Below are 24,225 nucleotides of genomic sequence, written 5' to 3'. Positions count from 1 at the left end.
CCTGGCAAGTCTAGTATATGCAAGGACCTATACCCAGGGCTCAGATGCTGTGAGGTCACCTGTTCCACAGATCTCAAATCCTAGAGCTCTTGTGCATCAGCACCATTTGGGGGTTTTAGAAAACATCAAGGCTCAGGCTCTGCCTGAGAGACTCAGATTTGTTCCATCTGTGACACAGATTCTCCATCTTTAGAATGCTCCAGAATCACCACAATTCTTGTTAAGACAGATTGCAGGGCCCTAAGCCCCAGAGTTTCTAGTTCAGTAGTTCCAAGGCAGGGCCTGGGAGTGTGCATTGCAGGTGAGTTTCATTTTAGATGAATACACATTTCAGGTGTTGCTGCTGGTGTCAGGACCACACCTTGAGAACCTTTGAATAGTGTGAGTGCCCTGATAACCTAAAAAAATTAATCCATCAACCCTGAATGATGATCAGTGGTATAAGGAAGTTTATGAGTGATCCATTTTCTTTCTGTAAGCAGACATTAAATCACTATCAAAATTATTCCTGGGGCTATATGTTTTCCTTTACTAAATGTTTAGATAGTTTTATCCACACCAAGATAACGGGCCATCCTTGAATAATGGTGCATCTTCCATCTGTCATTTGTTCTTAGCAACAGCAACCTAGATGGCCATTCCTATTTAGATCTGTAGAAAATCAATTTTGGTTAAGGTGTGGCATAAAATAATGTCTTTATTTTGGATACTTCTTCCTAGGAAGACTTGCTTAAACCAAGCAGGCGGAGGTTAACATTAAGGGGTGCTCTGGTCCAGAACCAAGGATGAGGAGGAAGTAGGGCTTTTAGCTGAAGGTCACTCCTGGAATTCTATACAGCAATTTCAGGAATAGTCAAGGGTCTAATGTTATCTGCCCAGAACTTTCTGGAGCTTTGATTTATGGTAGGCAGGTAAAGGCTTCCTTGCTAGTTCAGCGGTAAAGAATCTGTCTGCCAATGCAGGAGACACAGGTTCCATTCCTGAGTTGGGAAGATCCCCTGGAGAATGAATGGCAACCCACTCCAGATTCTTGTCTGGAAAATCCCTTGGACAGAGGAACCTGGCAGGCTACAGGCCATGGGGGTCACAAAAGAGTCAAACATGACTTAGTGACTAAAGAAAAACAATAGGCAGGTAAAGTCATAGGCTTTTAGGAGGCTGCTGCTGATTTCTAGGCTAATTGGCTGCTTGATCTCACCCACTGGGATTGAAAAGGCTCCTTCTTATTGCTGCTCAGATTCCATTATAATTGGGATCCTGCAGGAAGGAAGTCTTCTACTGCCTGTGAGCAGACTCAAGGGAGGCCCAGGACATAGGATTAAGATTCAGTTTCTTCTGCATCAGTGCAGACAGAGGCTTAAAAATTTACTCTGGATCATGTACTCTGTTAAACAGAAGCTTACAACAGCAGCCCTTGCATATGGCTAATGATGAGTGAAAGATGCAGCTGCAACAACTAATTAGGTAATACCAGGTTTAGAAAAAAGAGAAGCTCTGTTTTAGAGGTTTTCAGGACACAGAATATAACTGACACTCAAAATGTACCAAGATGAAAATAGCTACAGTTTCACTATTGAATTACAAAAATTACTCTATGTATAAATATCCAAAAGCTTTCTCTTTCTAATTTCCCTTTCATTGCTTAGGTTCAATCAATATAGACTAATTATGTTTGCTCTTAAACAAGTACTGCCTCTATCTTTGACCCTGAAAAAGAACAAAACATTCTTGATGGTAGCAAGAAAAAGAAAGAGCATCAGAAGCGTACAGGAACATTTCCCATCATTTGATTCTTGTCTCTCTTGGCTTACCTGGTGCTGCCTCTCACAGCTATATTCAATCAGTGCCCGTAGCCAGGAGATGCTCTGTTCACCTCTTCTTCTCCACAAGAGAGACTCTTCACTGTCGCCTTCCTTTTTCAAATAAACATTCAGGAGGCCAGTACCTGCTCCATACATGTGGTAGAAAAAGGTCAAGCAGTGTTTCCCAGTGACTCCTCGTAGAGGCCTGGACAAGAGTCGTGCTTTTTGTCCATATACCAAGTGGGAAGCCTCGATGTACATGTAGTAGCCTTGAGAGCAATGCAACATCAGGTATTATTAAAAAGGACACACCATATTCTCTTCTAACGTACATATATATGCAGATTATTTTCCATTATAGATTATTACAATATATTAAATACTGTTTCCTGTGTTATACAGTAAATCCCTGTTGCTTATCTATTCTATGTATAGCAGTTTGTATCTGTTAACCCCATACTCCGAATTTATTCTGCCCCTCATTTCTCTTCTGAGTACTGTTCTTGGAGACAAATTAGAGTCAATGAATGACTTGACTACAGTACTGATAAAGGAGCTTATAATTTTGGAGAATGTGTATAATCCAAGAAAGATTAAATATGCTACAAGATTTTGACCATCAAAATAAGTGTTTTCATGTAATACTTTATAATTCAGTTTAATATACAGGAGGTAATTAATATACTAGTATTGTGCCACTGAGGTGGTAATTAACATGAGAATTTATCCTACTAATCCATGGACACTATTTTGACATTCCATCGTTGGTTTAGGGGAATGGTCACTAGATGAGGTTCAAGTCTTGGTTCTAATAGTTATTGTCTGTGTGACTGTGATCTAATGGATTATCCAGTCTGAACCTATTTGTTGTTGTTCAGTTGCTAGGTTGTATCTGACTCTTTACAACCCCATGAACTGCAGCATTCCAGGCTTCCCTGTTCTTCACTATCTCCCTGAGTTTAAAAATAACTCTGTGCTACAGAGTTGTGAGAATTAAATAAAATGTGTGACATATGTCCACATGTAATATGTATTCAAATATGTTTTCCGCCCTGCTTTCCAGAGATTTTTCTGTGACACTTCTTGAAAATATAATTGTACAATATTTCAGTTCAGTTCAGTTGCTCTTTGCAACCCATGGGCTGTAGCACATCAGGCTTCCCTGTCCTTCACCAACTCCCAGAGCTTGCTCAAACTCATGTCTATCAAGTAGGTGATGCCATTCAACCACCTCATCCTCTGTCATCTCCTTCTCCTCCTGCCTTCAATCTTTCTCAGGATCAGGGTCTTTTCCAATGAGTCAGTTCTTTGCATCAAGTGGCCAAAGAATTGGAGCTTCAGCTTCAACATCAGTCCTTCCAATGAATATTCAGGATTGACTGGTTGGATCTCCTTGCAGTCCAAGGGACTCTCAAGAGTCTTCTCCAACACTATAGTTCAAAACCATCAATTCTTCGGCACTCAGCTTTCTTTACAGTCCAACTCTCATATCCATACATGACTACTGGAAAAACCAGAGCTTTGACTAAACGGACCTTTGTTGGCAAAGTAATGTCTGCGCTTTTCAATATGTTGTCTAGGTTTGTCATAGCTTTTCTTCCAAGGAGTAAGCATCTTTTAATTTCATGGCTGCAGTCACCATCTGCAGTGATTTTGGAGCCCCCCAAAATAAAGTCTGACACTGTTTCCACTGTTTCCCCATCTATTTGCCATGAAGTGATGGGATCATATGCTATGATCTTCGTTTTCTGAATGTTGAGCTTTAAGCCAACTTTTTCACTCTCCTCTTTCACTTTCATCAAGAGGCTTTTTAGTTCCTCTTCACTTTCTGCCATAAGTGTGGTGTCACATGCGTATCTGAGGTTATTGATATTTCTCCCAGCAATCTTGATTCCAGACTGTGCTTCATCTAGCCCGGCATTTTGCATGATGTCCTCTGCATATAAGTTAAATTAGCAGGGTGACAATATATACCCTTGACGTACTCCTTTCCCGATTTGGAACCAGTCTATTGTTCCATGTCCAGTTTTAACTGTTGCTTCTTGACCTGCATACAGATTTCTCAGGAGGCAGGTAAGGTGGTCTGGTAGTCCCATCTCTTTCAGAATTTTCCACAGTTTACTGTGATCCACACAGTCTACAACATTTAATATAATTATTTGTGACATTTAACATATTTATATCTTGTACTTCATACATCATACACTATGTACTGTATGTTAATTATATAACACTTTACATTTCCATTTTCCTTTCCTAATTTTAGTTTTGTTTTTTTTTTTAATTTGCTTGTTTTAGGCAGAAGCAGGATTAATCTGCATGTAAATAATGCAGTGGTGTGTTGGAACCTGTTTCCACTGGCTCCAACAGTCAATTATGTGACTTCTGTTGTTAGGTCCAAATGGCTTCACTCTGGTAGTTTGAAATGGTCTACAATGGAAGTATTCATACTACAGAAATGGGACATAACTACAAGTCAGGCCCCCACCATAAAAAATAGAGGTGGTTGGTGTTAAATAATTACCATGGAGCCACTAAAATAAGCAATATAATAATAGCAATTTCCAGAATAATACACCCATAATATAATTCTATGTATCTGTGGCTCATTTTTTAAAGAAGCCGTGAACTCTATATAAGTAGTTCTTAACCCTTCCTCATTTGATGAAAAGCTTATATCTTTTCAATGTGAAAAAATATGCACAAGTTTTTATATCCAATTGCATCATCTTCTTTGGCAATATTGATTTTTTTACATACATGATGTAAAAATTTTTACATAGTGTTATCCCTCTATTATTTCACATGGAAATTAATGGCTGCACTGAGGGAAAAAGACTTCCCAAATATTGCACACAAATGAAATGGCTTCTAGAGCGTCTTTAAAGTTTCAAGTCTAGTCAGTGAAGTCTATTCATTTCTCAAAAGGCAATGCTTGGGACACCCCAACCAGAATTGATCAGAGGCTCCATCCTTGCTCCTTCAAGGCATTCCTCCTTTTCCTTTCCCTCATTTCCACAGATCTGAGAATCCAACGGGCCATTATAAGGGTGGGAGAAAAAGTCCTGCTCTATTTGGTCTTATCAAATCTTGCGCGCCGTGCAAGCCCTCCCTCAGCGTTTCACTCAGTAAAGTTACCACCCTGCAAAACTGGGCGATCAGTCACGGGCTTTGTCAACCAGTCATCCGCATGATCTACTGTAAACTTCTGGGATGCTGTCGTGTGTCTGCTGTGCTCACCAACGACATCCTCATTACTGAAACCAAGGGTCAGTCTTCAGTTCTTGTCGTCCTTGTCATTAGTAGCACTGGACACAGTAGATCACTCCTGCCTCCTAGAAGGACTTTCTTATTTTGGTTTGCAGGACGCTGACCTCTCCTGGTTTTTCTCCCACTTCACTGGTCACTCCTTTGCTAGTTCACCCTTTCTTCTCTGACCTCTTGATCTTGGAGTGCTCCGAGACCCAGTGTTTGAATCTCTCCATTCTCGCTCACTTCTTTGGTGATCTCATCTTATTTCATGGCTTGAAATACTATACGTGCTGTTATATCTCAAATTTTAATTTCCAACCTCTTTCCTAAAATCCAGGCTTGTTATTGAAAGTAATGTCCTCTTATTGTCAAGTAGGTATCTCAAACTGAACATGGTCAAAACTATACTCCTAACAGCCTCACTCTAAAGCTTACCCCACCCTTTTTAGTTGTCCAGGCCCCAAACCTGGCCATTCTTTATATCCTTTCACTCTTCACATCCAGATGGTCAGGAATTTCTGTTGGTTTTACCTTCAGAATATGTCTAGAATCCAATCACTTCTCTCCTTACCACCTCCACTGCTACCTCCCAATTTGAGCCAGTATTATTTCTGACTTGGATTAATCCAACACCTCCCAACAAGTCTGCCTGCTTTTACCCTAGTTCTCTGCAATCTAATCTAAACATAGCATCCATTGTAAACTTTCTAAAGCAATAGCTAAATTTTACCATTCCTCTGTTCAAAACCCTCCACTAGCTTAGCATTTCACTCCGAGTAAGAGCTGAAAGCTTGACAACATATAAGGCTCTCTATAACTCCTGCTCATTCTCTTACCTGATTCCTACCACCTTTCTCCTCACTCACTCTGAGTCTCGAGGATACACTTGAGTTCTATACCATTCCTAGAATGTAGTAAGTTTGCTACCACCCCAGGCCCTTTGCATGTGCTAATCTCTGCCTACAGTGGCTTTTCTTTCATATAATCTCACATCTCACTCTCTCACCTCTAAGTCTTTGCCCAGATATTACCTTTTCTATTAGGCCTATTCTGACTACACTGTTTCAAATAGCAATCGCCCCTCCTCTGGTACTCCTTTTTCTCTATACCCTAATTTATTATTTTCCATCCCATTTAATTGCCTCTTGCTGCTGCTGCTGCTGCTGCTGCTAAGTCACTTCAGTCGTGTCCGACTCTGTGCGACCCCATAGATGGCAGCCCACCAGGCTTCCCCATCCCTGGGATTCTCCAGGCAAGAACACTGGAGTGGGTTGCCATTCCCCTCTCTGAATTGCCTCTTAACATACTATATAACATTCCTATTTTTATATTTGTCTGTCTCCTTCCTCTAGAACACTCAAAGGCAGAGATGTTTCCTTGTTTACTGCTATGCCCCCAGGTCCTAGAGCAGTGTCTGGAACATAGCAGATGCTCAATAAATATTTGTTGAATGAACAAAAATCACAGACCAGTCTGACCATTTCCAGAGCACATGGCTCTACCAAGGTTACTCCAGTTGTGTGAAGATCTTGGCAACGAGACATGTACTTGACTAGGATGCTCCAAAGCAAAATAGGAACAAGTCCAAGTTTTGATAAAGTCACATTTTAAAGAAAATGTTCTCAACCTAGTTACATACTGTCTGACTTTTTTTTTTTTTTTTTAGCCAAACACACATTCTTTAACTTCATTACCTTCATTCTTTCACTGGCAAGAAAATTGCTACACAAGAAGCACTGGGGTTTTTATACTTTCAGCAATGAAAGAAAATCTTATTGTTCTTTTCTTTAATACTAGGAGTTGGTGATGGACAGGGAGGCCTGGTGTGTTGCAGTTCATGGGGTCGCAAAGAGTCGGACACAACTGAGCAACTGAACTGAACTGAACTGAACTGAAGCTACTGGATGTAAACAAATACTGATACACAAAACCCTAACAGAAGGGTGTATTTAATTTAATCCCATGGAAAATAAAGTCAAAACATAAACATTGTTTTTCACCTACTATGCACAACCGTGTTCTGTACTATCCTATATGTAAACTAGTATAGCACAATGAACTGAAACCCTACCTTAATGCATGTTTAAACTGAAAAATATTTCCTCCAAAAATAATTCTTAAGGAAATAAGAAGAAAGTCAAAGAAAAATAACTTTGGTACCTGCCTTTGGGACTCTCAAAAGGTCCACTTGAATCCCAAGAAAAGGACCTTAGCTAAAGACGAAACACTTAATGGGATGGGGAGGATAGGGGACAGGGAGGTTCCTCTGATAGACGCTGTCACTAGGAAGCTGGAAAGAAAAGACTGTTGCGGGCCTACAACAGGAAGTCTTTTCAGAATGGAAAGAAAGCAATGGGTCCATTATAAGTGAGAGATGACGCAAGAAGTATCTTCCACCTAGTGGTCATAGCATGTAATCCCAGTGACGACATACGCTGTGTGCTGTGCTTAGTCGCTCAGTCATGTCTGACTCTTTGTGACCCCATGACTGTAGCCCACCAGACTCCTCTGTCCATGGGGATTCTCCAGGGAAGAATACTGGAGTGGGTTGCTATTTCCTTCTCCAGGGGATCTTTTCAACACAGGGATCGAACCCAGGTCTCCCGCATCACAGGTGTATTCTTTACTGTCTAAGCTACCAGGGAAGCCCAAGTCCTGGGCAAAATCATCTGAGGTCCTGCTAGAGGGGTAAACCTCCAGGATTATCCAACTGAATTCTTCCTTGTGTGAGTACAGTGCACTAATCAGTCAGCCTCAACTGGGTGATGCATTACTCTGGTAATGCTTTCCTTTCATGAGTCTCTGGGTCTTGGGTATAAGGCTGAAGCCATTACCTAAGGTTTCTAGTTCCAGATCACTGTGTAGTACCATGAAATATGTAAGGAAAGCTCCTAAACTGTTTGACATGTGTAACTGCTGCTTTTGGAAGAGACGGGGAACAGCCAGGGGAACATTAGTATAATTACACCTTTCTGGGGCACAGGCACTAGTCTACTTTTCTTGAGTTTTGACCTTTTTCTTGAGTTTTGACCTTTCTAAAACTCCTTCAGGATGTAATTTCTGTTTTAAGCCCATACATATATCCCTTAAGGCAATACTGATTTAGACTAACTTATATGCAGAGTACATCATGAGAAACGCTGGACTGGAAGAAACACAAGCTGGAATCAAGATTGCCGGGAGAAATATCAATAACCTCAGATATGCAGATGACACCACCCTTATGGAAGAAAGTGAAGAGGAACTAAAGAGCCTCTTGATGAAAGTGAAAGAGGACAGTGAAGAAGTTGGCTTAAAGCTCAACGTTCAGAAAACTAAGATCATGGCATCTGGTCCCACCACTTCATGGGAAATAGATGGGGAAACAGTGTCAGACTTTATTTTTTTGGGCTCCAAAATCACTGCAGATGGTGACTGCAGCCATGAAATTAAAAGACGCTTACTCCTTGGAAGGAAAGTTATGACCAACCTAGATAGCATATTCAAAAGCAGAGACATTACTTTGCCAACAGAGGTCCATCTAGTCAAGGCTATGGTTTTTCCTGTGGTCATGTATGGATATGAGAGTTGGACTGTGAAGAAGGTTGAGTGCTGAAGAATTGATGCTTTTGAACTGTGGTGTTGGAGAAGACTCTTGAGAGTCCCTTGGACTGCAAGGAGATCCAACCAGTCCATTCTGAAGGAGATCAGCCCTGGGATTTCTTTGGAGGGAATGATTCTGAAGCTGAAACTCCAGTACTTTGGCCACCTCATGTGAAGAGTTGACTCACTGGAAAAGACTCTGATGCTGGGAGGGATTGGGGGCAGGAGGAGAAGGGGACGCCAGAGGATGAGATGGCTGCATGGCATCACTGACTCAATGGACGTGAGTCTGGGTGAACTCCGGGAGTTGGTGATAGACAGGGAGGCCTGGTGTGCTGCGATTCACGGGGTCACGAAAAGTCGGACACGACTGAGCGACCAATATCTATACCTAAAAATAATTGTCACATATTTGTCAACTGATCAGAAGCTGTCTGATGCCCAGACCAAGTATTACTCTTGATTCCAAACAGGTTTTTCTTCTTGACTTGCATGTGACATTTCCTTTCCCAAGAAAAGATCAGAGCTTCATGGAGAGACAGTCGGCCTCACATGTGTTTGGAAAGCAGAGAAAAGCCCTGTGTGTTGACAAGCTTTGCCACATTCCAACTCCAAACGCTGTCTGTCTCAGCAAACAAAAGCTCTCTGGATGGGAGCCAGGAGCCCCAGCGATAAAACCTCAGACTGGCTCAAGTGTCCCTGCACATGAAGGATTCCAGTCTGTGGAAGGTATTATTAACTGGAGAAGACAAATTACTTTCTTTCTGTGGATCACTGCTTAACATTCAGGATAGGGGTTCCAGTGGGTCTACTGGGAGATCAGGGTCCCATCTGTTCTTTGTTCAGCAACTGTGATGTGTTGAGACACAGCATATTCGTAATTGGGAGCAGTGAAGCAGCTGTTCTCTAGTCTTGCGGCCCTCTCGCACCAGGGCTGGGAAGGAGTGGGAGGCCATGTGGAATGAACAGCTAGCTGCTTCATTAAGCTGGAAGACGAGTCTTAACAATCAGGGGGAAAAGATATCAATATTTTGGGAAGAACAACTGCTAAATATGTCTGTCTCTAAAATTATTGTTCTTTATTATATCTTTTAAATGATTTTTAAAGCGTGTCATAAATGAGTGGTTATTAACTTACTGGGGGCAGAGTTTCAACTTGGGAAAACTTAACAGTTCTGGGGTGGTGATGGTTACAAAAAAGGTATATGTACTGAATACCATTGAATTATGTACGTAAAAATGACTAAAATGGTAAATTTTATGTTATGTATATTTTACCACTATTTTTAAAAAAGCTTGTCATAGAAGTCTTCTCTTGGGTAAGTAGGGTCCAACAATACCAGAAATTAGTGTGATAAGATAAATTACGAAAAAAACTGAGGAGACCGGAGATTTTAATATTCTAGAGCTAATTGCCCTTATAGTTTCAGACTAGTTGAGTAGCATTGTTACATGTCTGGATATCAGCTACCGAAATTCTTAAAAGACAAGGACTTGAATGAGACTGTTATTAAATTTCAGCTATTAATATATAGCCAACACATTAAACATATAGTTTTGATTTTCTTTTGTGTCAACAGCACAGTTTATAAGTAAATGTCATTATTTGGTATTTTAATGTATCACTCATATTTCTACTACACAAGAAGGTTCATATAAGACTCCTACCTTTATTTAGCAGTGTGTTGGAGAGAATTTAATTCCAGAAGTACAGAAGATGTATTGAAACACTGAACAGTAACACAGAAGAAATTGATGGTGTCTCTTTATTTGGAAATTATTATTTTTTTTTAGTGATGAATAGCTACTTTTCTAGGACGTAGCTGTGGGAAAGAGATAGGGAAAACTGGATGACTTTTAATCTGTTCACTGGTGGACTCAGTGAGCTAGGAAATGTTACAGTTGAAGGCATTTTCTCACTAAACTGGAGAGTTATCTGTTGATTTGTTTATTCTACTATCTTTTGGTCACAAAACCCATGTAAACTCCAGGACAACTACAACAATTATTTAAGAAGAATTCTGACAGCATGGCATCACATTAATAATATGATATTATTATATAAATATAATCATATATTAAAATTGTCATAACCAATAGAACCCTTAGAACTTTGTTAAGATTTGTCTTTACTGTCTTGTAAAAGAAATAGCATCAGTGTCAAGGAACTTTCTGATTCTGCCAGGACAGAGCCATTCAAATAGATGGTGACAAGAAATGGATAAACAGGTCCTGCAGAGTCCATTTCAGCTCGATGCAAGTCAAGATTTATGTCACAAGTGCTTTTATTATTTTATCAAACAGGGAGCCAAGCGGTCGGGCTAGAATATTGTCTTTGTCGTTGTTCTAGTAGAATGACATGTTCTAGTAGATGACTGACAAACGTTGGAAATGTTTCCCCAACTTTAGCCACACAAATACCACTAAGTATATATTACTTATCCAGATAGTACCTGTACTATTATTCTTCTGATATATTTCTTTAAATAGATTTCATTTTTTACTCCTTAAATCCATTATTCAAATAGGAAAGTGCATATTAACATGAAAACAGAAAACAAGCTATAGATTTGTGAAATAATGGTGTTGCTGTACTGATTATATTTTTTGCTTTCTTTTTTTTTAGAGGTAGTCTAGTTTTCAGAGTTTTTTTAAAATTAATCTTTATAACATCTTCTTTATTTTATTTTATTTTTATTTTTTTTTTTACTTTACAATATTGTATTGGTCTTGCCATACATTTGCTTTTATATGAATAGTACTATCAAATTAAAAATATTCATCCACTTAACCCTTAAATTACCCAGTGGTACTTTGGAAGACACTGGTTTAAGGTCTACCAAATCTTCTGGTTACTACTAAGTCATTTTATTTGTAATCATATGCCATGGTTTTCTATATATAAAAGCACAAATGACACAAAACACTGAGTCCACGAAAGTATCCCAGAAATGAATACCAGATGAACATCAGATTTTGTGAATGAGTCACTAACTACAAAAATGGTAATATCATTTTCATTTTAGTGGAGCTTGTATAGTATTAGTTCTTTCAGAAATACAACCTCGGTTAATCATCACAGCAGCCCTAAGAGATTAGCAGGGCATCCACTGTTATGTGATGCATGATGCATAGTAGGTACTTAGAAAATATGGAGTAAATCAAGATCATAGAAACTCTGCTCTATATAACATTACAATTGCTCCCAGCTCTAAGATGTTTCATCTTATAAACATGTAGCATATGACACTGGTGGCTTTAACAAACATTCGTTTTAAAGGGGTATTTAATTGCTTATACTTTAATTTACGAATGGGTGATCCTTGTTATATTGTAATCTGAAAGCCAATATATCAGCCCACATTAGGCCATTAGAGGCCATTGTGTGTCCTAACCCTCAAAGGCGAAGCTACCCTTTGAGGGTTTAGGCTATACAATGGCTGCGGGGACTGTGGTCCTGGAGTTTAACTGACAATATTGGTTCACAGATCAGAAAAATTTAGATACTTTCTGATGGATTACATTTCAGTGGATGTCTAAAACTACCATCAGTTTGAATATATCCTTTCCAAGAGCAGACCCTTTTCTCTGGTATGAAGGGTGATAGGTACGAGATTACATGGCTGTGTGAAGACTTGTGTTTTTCACATGTAAGCTGTCACAGCTGTTTGAAGTCATGTGTGGTCTCCTACTATCATGTGGGATGGAAAACTCTGGTGAGACAGTGTGGACAGAATATGGACATTAGAGCCCAGCATTCCTGAGATACAGTCCCTATTCTACCAATCATTGCTGTGTGGCCTTGGAAAGACATTTCTCCAATCTGCAGTTCTTTCATATGAAAAATGGATACTTTCACTTACAAGTCATGGTAAGGGTGTATTACTGATTGAATATTAATTTCCCCTCTTTCCAAATTTATATGTTGAAATCCTAACCCCCACTATGATGGTAATTAGAGGTATGGTCTTTGGGAGGGGTTAGCTCCTGAGGGCCAAGTTCTCATAGGTGGGATGAGTAGCCTTATAAGAGTCCTCAGGGAAATCACTTGCCTCGTCTGCTGTGTAAGGACACAGCAAAAAGACTGCTGACTATGAACTAGGAAGTGAGCCCTCACCAGACCTCAAATCTGCCAGCACCTTGATCTTGAGCTTCTCAGCCCTCAGAACTATAAGAAATAAATGTCTGCTATTTAAGCCTCTGAGTCTATGGTATTTTTGTTGTAGCAGCTCAAACTGACTAAGGATATAAAGGTCCCAGCACAGTGCCTGCACATGGTAAACTCTCCATAAATGATCAGTAGATGTTATTATTTCCCTAGAAGAATAACTGTTAAAGTAATTTAAAGAACAAGACCAAGATAGAAAACTCCAATGCTATATTATCTGTAGGTAACCCTGGGCATAGCACAGCAAAATTTGCAGCCTCTGCATTGTTATACTTAGGAATAAAAAGATATAATCTGTAAAAGATTTTATGTGGTTAGAAAATTGAAAGATGTCCTGAGACCCTTTAGGAAGTTTGCATTGAAATAGGTGAAATAAACGATGGAAAAAGGGAAACCCTAGACAAATTTACTGAAAAAAAAATCAGAATGCTCTACGTTGTTCACCAGAGAATTTGATACTCTGTGGTCAAGTATTTTCTGGGAATAAATATTGAACACACTGAGAAGTTTTTACATTACAATTTTTGTTATGAAGTTTCACCCCGGTCAGCTGAAATATTCTTCAAAGTTTTCAGAGAGACAAAGAAAACACAATCATACCATTTTCTTTAAACAAAGCCACACCAAGTAAACTAACATGTGCCCCTACATGTAAATAAAGGAGCAAAATTATGAGTAATGGAATATCTACTGCATGTACTTTTGTCAGATTTTCATAGATTTTGTCTTTACGCAGGAGAGAGGACGTCATCCACAAGTTGATTAAGTTTAAACTCAACCATCCTTTGAAGTACATGAACAGACAAGTACCTATAGTTACCTCGTTTTCTAGATGACATCACTGAGACCTAGGGACTTGAAGTAACTTTTTCAAGGTCTCATACCTAGTGAGTGGGGAACCTTGACTCCAAAGTTCGTGGGTCTGTTGTATCCTGGCTTGGTAACCCTCCCTTGCCCTTTTCAGAGACTCTCTCCCTCCACGGCTCCCTATTTTTGTTTTGTCCTCTCTTCCATGTCCAAGACATTGCACAGACTGTTTCCCAGAAAATTCCCCTGTGTACGCTACCACAGCACAACCCTCTTCTCAGATCTGTTGTTACTAGATTTTTTGGTGTCCCTGAAAAATGGAAGAGAAGCTATCAACTCCCTCCCCAGAAAAATGTACATACAGACATCGTGATTACAATGGACTCAAACTAACACTGATTTATTCTTGATATTTCTCTATTCATCTCATAATTTAGTTTCTCCCTATTACTACATTTTCTACAGGTCTTGCTAATTAAGTGGCTATTCTTATATGCATCAGGGAGGGTTTATCGGTTCATTTATTCCTTCCAAGGGCTTTTTTGAGCCTCTGTAGTGTATAAGGTACAACAGTAAGTCCTGTGGGGATTCATGGAGGAATTCGATAGTTTTCTGCCCTCATGAGGCTTCCCTCACAGCTCAGTCGGTAAAGAATCTGCCTGCAATGCAGGAGACTCGGCTTTGATTCCTGGGTTGGGAAGATTCTCTGGAGAAGGAAATGGCAACCCACTCCAGTATTCTCACCTGGAGAATCCCACGGACAGAGGAGACTGGCAGGCTACAGTCCTCGGGATTCCAAGAGTTGGACACGACTTGGCGACTAAACCACCACCTGCCCTCATTACACTGGCAATCAGTTAATGAGGCTCATTTTTTGTTTGCTGATTTGAGTTATCTCTTTTCACTAGATTCAGTGTTGAATGGCCACGAAGCTGCCACTGCAGCAGCCTCTTGCTACCATGAAAGGACAGACTGTGATAGGAGCCAACTCAGAAAAACCAGGGCAGAGAGGTGGAGAGAAGAAGGTCCCAGTGACATGGTTTTATCCTCTACATCAAGCTGTGCCTCAAGTCAGCCCTAAAATGACATTTTTTTCCTGTTATAAAGAGCAACAAACTATTTCCAACCAAAATAGTCTTAACATATACACATCTTTTAATTATCTTTTTAACTTCATTGTCTTTCCAGATACAGCCTCACACTCTCTTAGAATCTTCTACTCAGTGCTGGAAGTAGAAATCTGATCTACCTTTGAACAAAGGCTGAATCTCTTCAACAGCTACCCTAGCTGATGCAACACTGTCCCAGAATCTCTGAAGTAATGGGAAGAAAAGAGGTCAGTCATAGGACCAAGTTTCACATCATCTTCTTAGGCAAAGGTGCATTTAGGATCTGAGGCCAAATGGATACTCATATGGATAGTGGCTGGAACCAGGTGTTCTTGAAAAGACCCAAGTCAAAACTGCCAGGAGGGATGCAGGTAGAAAATCTACATGAGTTTTATCTCTGTCGTACTAGGGGAAAAGAGCGTAGCCATAGATCATCAGCCAGAGAGTACAGTGCCCAAAACGGTGAGATGCAAAAGAGCCAGTACTTAGATATCTGTCTTAACAGAAGGTATCCAAGAAAGAATTTGAAGAAACACTAAACATTTTAGAAGTTATTTTCTTTTAATCCATCCTCCACTCACTCTGGCTAAAGGATCCTGATGATGCTGGGCAGAGGAGGAAGTAAAACAAAGAGAGTTCAAGCACAGACAGTCTTCTCCTTTATCATCTCCAAACTATGAATCAGGCCCATGCTGAAGGGGAGAGAGGATTCGATTGAATGAGAAACTGAAGTTGTCATTTGAATTGGACATCTTAACACACCTGAATGTGTGACTGCTCACACCTCAGCAGGACTGGGAAGCTGTGGGATCTGCCAGGGGTGGGAAAGGGAGAATTCTCTAGGGTATGTTTGAAGACAGTGTTGGAAAGAAAATACAAAGCTGTTGTTGATTTCACCCTACCAAGTTTAGCCAATACAGCCAATATTTTTTGTTGTATTGCTGCTGTGTGGTGTTATTTCCTAGGCCTATTTTTGAGGTAGACCATAAGAAACAGCACTATGCCACTCTCTGTAAGGACCCTTCAGGAAATATCTCTTTAATATTAATATCAGGGATAGTTCTGCATTGCTGGACCAAACGATGTGCTTTTATCCAACTAGTGTTCCTAGAGAAATTGAGAGCCTCAGTGGAAGAGGTCTATTCATCAAGGAGTATTTTATCATGGACATTGTTTGCAATTGCCGACACATGGTGATAATAAGAAGTGAAACAACTTTTAGTCTGGTTTAGTGTAGTTTACACATTTCCTACAGAAAAATGCACCCCTCTATTGCCTCCATCCCTTGGTGGACTGCTTCATCTGTTTCTATCCTAAGAACACAGTAAATCATGTTTTACAGAGGACTTTTCCATCTTTTTCAGGTTCTGGAAAGTGAGGACTCACACTGATATATCTTCCCTGTCTGCCAGATATTTCTATACGAGGCCTCAGTCCTGGGCTTCATTTTAGACCACTATTTTATTTTTTTCATTTTTGCCCATCTCTCTTTTATTTTTAAACCTTTCTTCTAATTATCTTTGTGTGCATATCTTTGTAAGCTCATTTAAATCCTTTTTGCACCTACATAATGAGCAATATAATAAACAGAAAGAATGATTTTAAATGCACGTACTGAATTACCTATCCCATGTGTGTAATATCCCACATGCAGTTCACTTTAGACACCTTAGTTTTCACATATCAGAATGTAGTAAACAACCCCTAGAAAGCTATTTCAGGTTTCCTTAGGAAACAGTACCATGTGGCATAACTCACCTACCCCAGTAGTGTGATCTCCCTTTGGTCCGGTGTAGGAGGTGGGAGTCTCTCCCCTCCTCCTCTGCCAACTGCTCCGGTTTCTTCTCTCCTGAGTAAATATACATTCATCTTGTTCGAAAGTACACTCTCCTGGTGGAAGTAGGAGCTTCTCTGCAAGGAAACAGCAGGTGTTGTGACTATTGAGGCTCTTTCAATGAATATATATTCCAAGGCTCACTGGAAACCCACACTAATGTGTGGTTATCATCTGGCCACATGCCCCACATAGAGAGGCAACCCACCTACCAGCACTCCAAGCCAAGCTCTTGCCTCTGGCTAGAATCTGGACTTCACCCTGGTTCTGCCATAGCGGCAGAGAACAATCAGAAATCTAGATCCAAAAGTATTGGAATACTTTGAGAAAGAAACTTTCTCTGACTTGTGAATTTATTTGTATGAGTGAGATTGTAAAACTCTCTGACAATTGGAGGTATATTGCCTTTATGGAAACATAAAAATAATAAAATTGCAAGCAGGAGGTTTCTTCAGAAATCCAGAATGAGTGAAGGAAATGCTCAGAGCAAAGCTATAGTCACTTTGGAAGAGGGAGAGAATGTGAAAAAATTAAATGTGATTTTGGAGACATAGCTTAATACATGTGGAGCAGGTTACTGAATTTTTCTGTGTCTCGGCATTCTTATTTGTAATGTGGGAATATTAATGGTATCCACCTAAGGGGGTTGTGAGGATTAAATGAGATGATGTGTGTAAAACGTTTAGATGTAAAACTCAATAAATATTAGCTAAATAAATATTAGAACTTGGTGTTTTTCTACCTGGAGGCTTATTCTCCATTTCCAAAAACAAATGTTTCTGTCTTTGGGTGCTATTTTCAATAACTCTAATAATGATTATATTAGAGTGGCGCCACCTCCCAACTTCCTGGGAACTTCTTTGGCTGAACTTGGTTCTACCTTCCTACATCTAGATTCTCCAATAAACAACCCATCTTTTCCTTCTCTAGCATGATAATTATTTTACTTCATTTTGTTTTACATACACTACAAGCTAATGAAGGTTCATTCTCTTTTCTATGCCTTGAGTGTAGAGATTTTTATCTTGTTTTATGTTGTCCTTGCAGCACCACACAAATCAAGGGACTACAAACAAATTGTCTTTTAATTAAATAAACATGGAGATTATTCTCCAGTGCCAAATAGATACCACAATATGCCTGCTGGTTAAAGAAATGGATACCTTGTGACTTAGGATGCAGTGGTAATTAATAGATAGATACAAATGATCTGCTGCCGCTGCTAAGTCGCTTCAGTCATGTCCAACTCTGTGTGACCCCATAGTTGGCAGCCCACCAGGCTCCCCCATCCCTGGGATTCTCCAGGCAAGAACACTGGAGTGGGTTGCCATTTCCTTCTCCAATGCATGAAAAGTGAAAAGTGAAAGGGAAGTTGCTCAGTTGTGTCCGACTCTTCGCGACCCCATGGACTGCAGCCTACCAGGCTCCTCCGTCCATGGGATTTTCCAGGCAAGAGTACTGGAGTGGGGTGCCACTGCCTTCTCCGATCTGGGTGGAGATACCCATAATTTTCTCATTAGAGATAATGTCCAACACATAGCCATAATATTTGTCACTATCATCAATGCTCAGTCCATTGTTTCATTGTCATTTAATCCACTTAGAAAATATTTATTTTATTATGATTTAGAAATGATATGCTTAGCCTAGTATATGTATAATAACAATTTCATCAATATAGCTTGAAAATCTGCATTCAAGTAAGGCAAGTAAGGTAATCATAACAAGAGTAATTATCAGAGGGTATCTGTTTTCAAAGCACTGCTTTGTGCCAGGTCCAAGGCTAGGGAGTTTATATGTGTTATCCTCACTACTCAAGTAGGTATTACCATCTCTCTTATAGATGAGAATATAGGGGTCAAGTCATGTGCAAAGTCATACGTTGTATTTAAGTCATCACTTCTAAATGAGAGAGGCACTTCTGGCAAGAAAAGCAAAGGACAGACTAGCAGAGATTAAATCCATGTGGTGTATTATTAGAGAAACAGGACATGCCATGAATTGGCCAGGGAAACAAAGAAAGCTGAAATGACAGTCATCTTACCTGGAGACCAGCAGCTTCCCAATTCTATTGTAATGTCATCCAAGGCCACTAGACCACAGTCCCATAAACTTTTGCAGAGGCTCATGAAAACCACCTGCAATGAAGAAAAATAAAACTATGAGTTCAGTTAACTGAAAATTGGAAACTCTTACATCCTGGGATGTACATAGCACAACAGGAGTACAGAAGCAAGCTACAAGCCTGTCTTCATTGTCTGTGAAGTACAGATACAGTGGCATGAGTAATGGTTAACCATTTATATATGACCCGAGAATCACTTATTTTTTTCATCAGAGTCAAGCTCACAATGATATAGTGTATACACTAATGCTGAAATTAGTTTGCATTCTTTAAAGAACTGAGAGAGGAAAGCACGAGGTTAACTGGGTGACAGAGAAAAACCTGTCAGCTTTTAAGTATTTTCCCCCAAATAGTCCACAAAGTGTATACAGGGTTGATGGCAGTCCAGGCATTTTTACAAACATTTCCAGTGCAAACACTACTGATTTTTTGGAAGTGACTTTCTTACAATGTGGTTCTTTCATCTGGTGAATGAAGTCTCAGTGATTTGCCACCTGAAGACTCAAGTTCCATTTCCAAAGTAAAGATCTACATCCCTGAGTGTTATCACTAATAAAAGCCCTAAATGCAGTTATTTTATCAAGTCAAACATTTTGCATGTGAAGGAAAAATAAATCTCTTCAACAAATTATTAAGTTCATTGTGCCAAAAAAAGAGAAAAGTCCTGGATTTCTTAAATCAATTTAAAAGTCTCCTCTTCATATATAGGATGAGCAAAGAGTACTTTTCAAAACATTTTTGTTAGATTTTCACTGCACTTTGCAGTGTACAAAGTTGCTTCACATGTATAACCTAATGTTTAATGAGCACAAAGTCTCTAGTCCATGTTCAGCCCCTCAAATACAAATCTTAATTCAAAAACAAAAAGATACAATGAAAGAACAACCCAAATTATGAGCAACGAGAACATTTGATTTTTTTAGGTTCTTAAACCTAAAAATCCTAAAAAATTTTTTTAGGTTCTTAAACCTTTTTTAGGTTCAGGATACAATGTCTTCAATTTACCTGTGTTATTAGTAGGATCCCTTTGGTCTTTGATGATCAGAGCCACCAGAATATAGAATTTATTTAAAAAGAAGCTGAAAACATCACATGACAGTTTATCACTATGCAAAATATAAAATGTCTTAGGCCAATATCTTCAGAATAACTAATTATAAGATGTGTAAAAGTTTACTGAACTGGATTCATATTACTATAAATTATAAGAAAAAGACAGTTTAGAGATGTAATAATACATAGCTATGTGTGTGTGTGTTAGTAGCTCAGTCATGTCTGACTCTGCAATGCCATGAACGGTAGCCTGCCACACTCTGTCCATGAAATTCTCCAGGCAAGAATACTGGAGTTGGTTGTTATTCCTTTCTCCAGGAGATCTTCCTGACCCAGGGATAGAAACTGGTCTCCTGTGTTGCAGGCAGACTTTTTACCATCTGAGCCACCAGGGAAGCCCTAATATATAACCATATGTATCAATATTTACAAAGAACGAACTAAAAGGGATGTTTCGGTTTTTTTCATTTAACTTTTGTTAATTTTCTTATTCTTAAAGATTATAGGGATGATCTGACTATGTAAAATATATTATTTGCAGGATTTATACATAGGAGCTTAGTCTCCATTTATAAAGCAGAGGTCTATGTCATCAGCCCTGAGTGCAATTCCATTTTTATCAGCAATTTTTCTTGTTCTATGGGAAGGAATAGTAATCTGCCTTGTAATTTACTGAATTAATTGTGCTTCAGAGAAAAATCTTGGCTTTCTTTTCCTTTGGCAGCTTTAAAGTCTATTTTTGACATAAATAGTGAAAAAGCACTTTTTCAAAAAGATTCTGTGGTACTGAAATGATTCACCATGTAAATTATTACCTAAATAAGACTCAAACATATGGCATGTAAACATATCCTAAAGAGGAGAAATGTTATCATGCTTTCACATGTTTACTACACCATTATTTTATAATGATCATAAAACCAAGGAAGCAAGCAAACAACCCAAGATTTCAAAAACAGAAGAAATACACAAATCATGGTGCTGCAATCTAAAAAACAGGCCATTATTAACTCTGATAATTTGAAAATAGTATTTAGTAGTAGAGAATATATTCCTCTCATAATGTTAAGTGATGAAAGCCGCTGATAATAAAATTAAAATAAAATGAGATAAATTACATCTAACTCATCTAAAAATACATAGGAAAAAAACCATGAAAATTTACTAAATATATAACACTTTTATTAGGTTTGAGAAACTATGGGTATTGAATAGAATTTCCTTTTAGTTTCTAAACATTCTTCAATTTTGTTATATTTATAATTGAGAAAAAAGAAGGAACCAAGATATCTATAATTAAGTTGTGAAATAATGGGCTACTCTTTTTCAGATTGGCATTGTTTATTATAGTAGCTATGAGGACACGTGGCTATTGAAATTAAGTAAAATTAAACATTTTCTTTCCTTACGTGTCCTAACCACATTTCAAGTACCCGATAGCCACATATAACCAGTGATCAAGTGAGTTGGTCATAGCAGATTTGTAACATTTTCTCATTGCAGAAAGTTCCACCGGATAGAGCTTCGTTTTGGACATTCCTAACAAATTTGTGAACTGTCTTAGTGGGTTAAGTGAAACATTAAAGATATTCTGGACAACAGCAGGCCACTAAGTAATCACTGTCTTAGAACTCTTTCCACACTTAAGAGTACTGGCCAGACCACTTGTTGTTTCATCTGATGTCTGACGAAAGATTCACAGTCTGCTACGTACTATATTCAAACTATGGCCTCAAAGAGCAGATTTATTAGGCAGCTGTCTATCAGCATTCCAACACACAAAAGAAACCTGACAAGATCACTTGTTTGCTCTAACACGTTGGATTTCCACTCTGCTATTAATAGCGAGGATAATGTCAGTTCCTATTCTTGTGCTGCCATCTTTCATTTTGAGGGCTACTTGAGGTGGAGAGGTTATTTTAGGGTAGTTGATGACTGGGTAAGCTTATGACTGGGCCTGGCTGCAATAGACAAAGAGAAAGTCAAACATTTTGGTCTGTTCTTAAGAACTCTGTCCTGGGTCCTGTTAAGAATGTGACAAGAAAAAAATTCGCCATAGTCTAAAATCTTAAGGGGACTGACCTCTTGTTTAATTACAGACCTTTTTTAAAAAAAAAAAAAAAAGTGTTTATTTCATTTTAGGCAGTATTTCAAAGCAGACAGTACCTCTAAAGACTGGGAAAAAGATCTTGGGCAACTCAAATGTATACTAGTATCTATTTGAAAGAGAAGAGGGACAAAGTAAACTGCTGTCCCTTAGACAGATCTTGATTTTATGCAAACCTCTTAAAAGTTAGGAGCAAATTAGATTTGTGTAAATCAGTTTGTTTTAGTGTACTAAAGGTGCTACTCCTGTGGGGACTAGTGATACATTAAAATTTTTGCTTTGATAGAGAATATTAATTGCTGAAAAAACTTAGCTAGACAATTTTGGAAGGCAAATAGGCAGTGAATGGAGAGCTATAAACACACATTTGCAAACAAATCATTTTAAATATAGTCAAGTAAGGTTAAAAAACATGATTTAACTTACTTTTTATCATACTAAAAATAGACATTATACATGCTCATTTATCTACAGTAAGGTGTTCCAATCTTAGCACTCCTGATGTTTTGGGTCAGATAATGTTTTGTTGTGAGGGATGCCCTGTGCATTGCAGGATGTTAAGTGTTCCTGGTCTCTACTCACTAGATACCAATATCACTCCCCAGATCATAACAATAAAAAAATATCTCCAGACATTTTCCCTTGGGGAAATGTCATGCCCAGGCATGCCTCTTGGGGAATGGGGGGGCCAGGGAAAAATTTTGTCTGGCTGAGAACCACTGGTTAAGGGTAGCAGAAAACTGTGTGGATTATCAAACCCCATTTGCTAAATTCCTATTATGTGTAGTCCCTATGTGAGGCACTTTCAGATTTGTTACCTCCTTTTGGATTCTCAGTTTCAACCTGTTCATTCTCCCCAGTCAGTTGTTTATATTTTAAAAGCGGACTAGATTGAATTAGTCTGCTCTTCCTCACACCATCAGGTGGTAGTTCTGATGAGCATGAAATATCCTTAAGCCCTAGAAACAAAAGGCAAAGGAACAAAACAGCAAGGGAGATGAACTAACTCTCCAGCTGAATAATCATCACCAAGTCAATCAGGGCTTCACTGTTTAAATTTCCTGTTTCAAAAAAATTCAAATTGTCAAAGGGGAATAGAATCTCTTCTTTGTTTTCACTCCTCTCTCTTTCAAAAAAGAAAGATCTACTCCCTCAAAATAATATAATGACAGGGAGCAGATCTGAAGGGTTAGGGTAACTGAGCAAACTTTCCTTATAATATACAAATTATAATTCTCTCTTAAAGTTATCTTTTTTTTTTTTTTTCCTCAAGGAGTGGGAACAGTGGAGTGGAGGGGGAGTCTGTACAGACATCCAGCTACAAGGCTGCCTTAGTCAGATGGTCTAGACTGCTGCTAAACCAGTAAAAGTCCAGAGAAGTTCCTGCTTAAAGCATGAGGGAGAGAAAAAAGTAGAGAAACAGATAAGTCAGGAACTTATTTTCTCAAACCAAATCAAGCTGGATTTTTAAAAAAATAATTAGGATTACTAATTTTAACTTTATTAAGTGTCATAGTTTAAGTGGTACCCAACACAATAAATAGGATTTTGCTGAGGGAGGGAAGAAATGAAGCTTTGCAGGGAACTGTGGAATATATAACCACAAACTTTTGTTAAAAGTTAAAAAAATATGGTTAGTATTAAACAGCTCAACATTAGCTGAATTGACTGGTTTTTCACTGTCTTTTAAAGTACTGGGCTGGCCAAAAAGTTTGTTTGGGATTTTCCACTGGAAAATCCTCAATGAACTTGTTGGCCAACCCAATAGTTTCATGGCCTTCTGGAGACACATGGTTGGCCAGATTGCTGGATTAATCCACCACCTACTTTACCAATTGAAGAGCCCAAATTGGACCTATAATTAGAATGTAAATGATAGTTTCCAGAAATGGCCTCCTATCTTCACATAGAAACATTTCAATCCTACGCCAACAATACCATAAAATACTCAAGTTCACAAAACAAACTCAGGTTGTTATAAGTGGTAGACCTCAATAATTTACCAGAGGGTTTGATTCTGGGTTAAATTTAACTTCTCTTTTGATGAAGTTTGAAGTCTTTTGGGATCACTTGCACAGATAAATGTGGAAATGGTGACTACAGAGTTGGTAGAATTCACTAAATTACTATAATCCAGTCAGTGAAGTTCCAGAGCCCTTCATTAAAATGGTATTGACACAACTGCAGGATATACTATACTGTATAATGCAGCTGCATTCATTTAACAATTTGACAGTAAATTGTAAGAGAATTAAAACAATAAAAAATAACAAAGCAAAACAAAAATTCTGACATTAGACACTTGGCTAAAAGGATGGAATTTTCACAGATCCCTAAGGACAGACTGAGTGGAGCTTTATCTAGAAAAATGAGTGTAAGACTTTAA

The 24,225-nt window shown here is 38.7% G+C and overlaps 1 protein-coding gene across 2 annotated transcripts in view; it reads right to left on the bottom strand.

Moving 5' to 3' along the window:
• Window positions 1–24,225, bottom strand: part of MAMDC2 (MAM domain containing 2) — a 171,671-nt gene that overhangs the window by 5,449 nt on the left and 141,997 nt on the right. Inside the window, exons 10-12 of one of the 2 annotated variants that reach the window (XR_003512260.1) lie at window positions 18,599–18,692; window positions 16,483–16,631; window positions 1,812–2,071 (exon numbers count right to left, since the gene is read on the bottom strand). Coding sequence is in view for 1 of the 2 variants with exons in the window: in XM_027549440.1 (XP_027405241.1) it covers window positions 1,812–2,071; window positions 16,479–16,631; window positions 18,599–18,692 (507 nt within the window). In the remaining variant the exon portion in view is untranslated. Of the gene's footprint in view, window positions 1–1,811; window positions 2,072–16,478; window positions 16,632–18,598; window positions 18,693–24,225 lie in introns of both variants that reach the window. The other variant, XM_027549440.1, reaches the window with a different exon arrangement.

The sequence above is a fragment of the Bos indicus x Bos taurus genome, chromosome 8 (genome assembly GCF_003369695.1).
Source record: "Bos indicus x Bos taurus breed Angus x Brahman F1 hybrid chromosome 8, Bos_hybrid_MaternalHap_v2.0, whole genome shotgun sequence".
NCBI lineage: Eukaryota > Metazoa > Chordata > Mammalia > Artiodactyla > Bovidae > Bos > Bos indicus x Bos taurus.
Note: the sequence above shows the minus strand (reverse complement) of the source record. Positions and strands in the feature narration are given on the sequence as shown.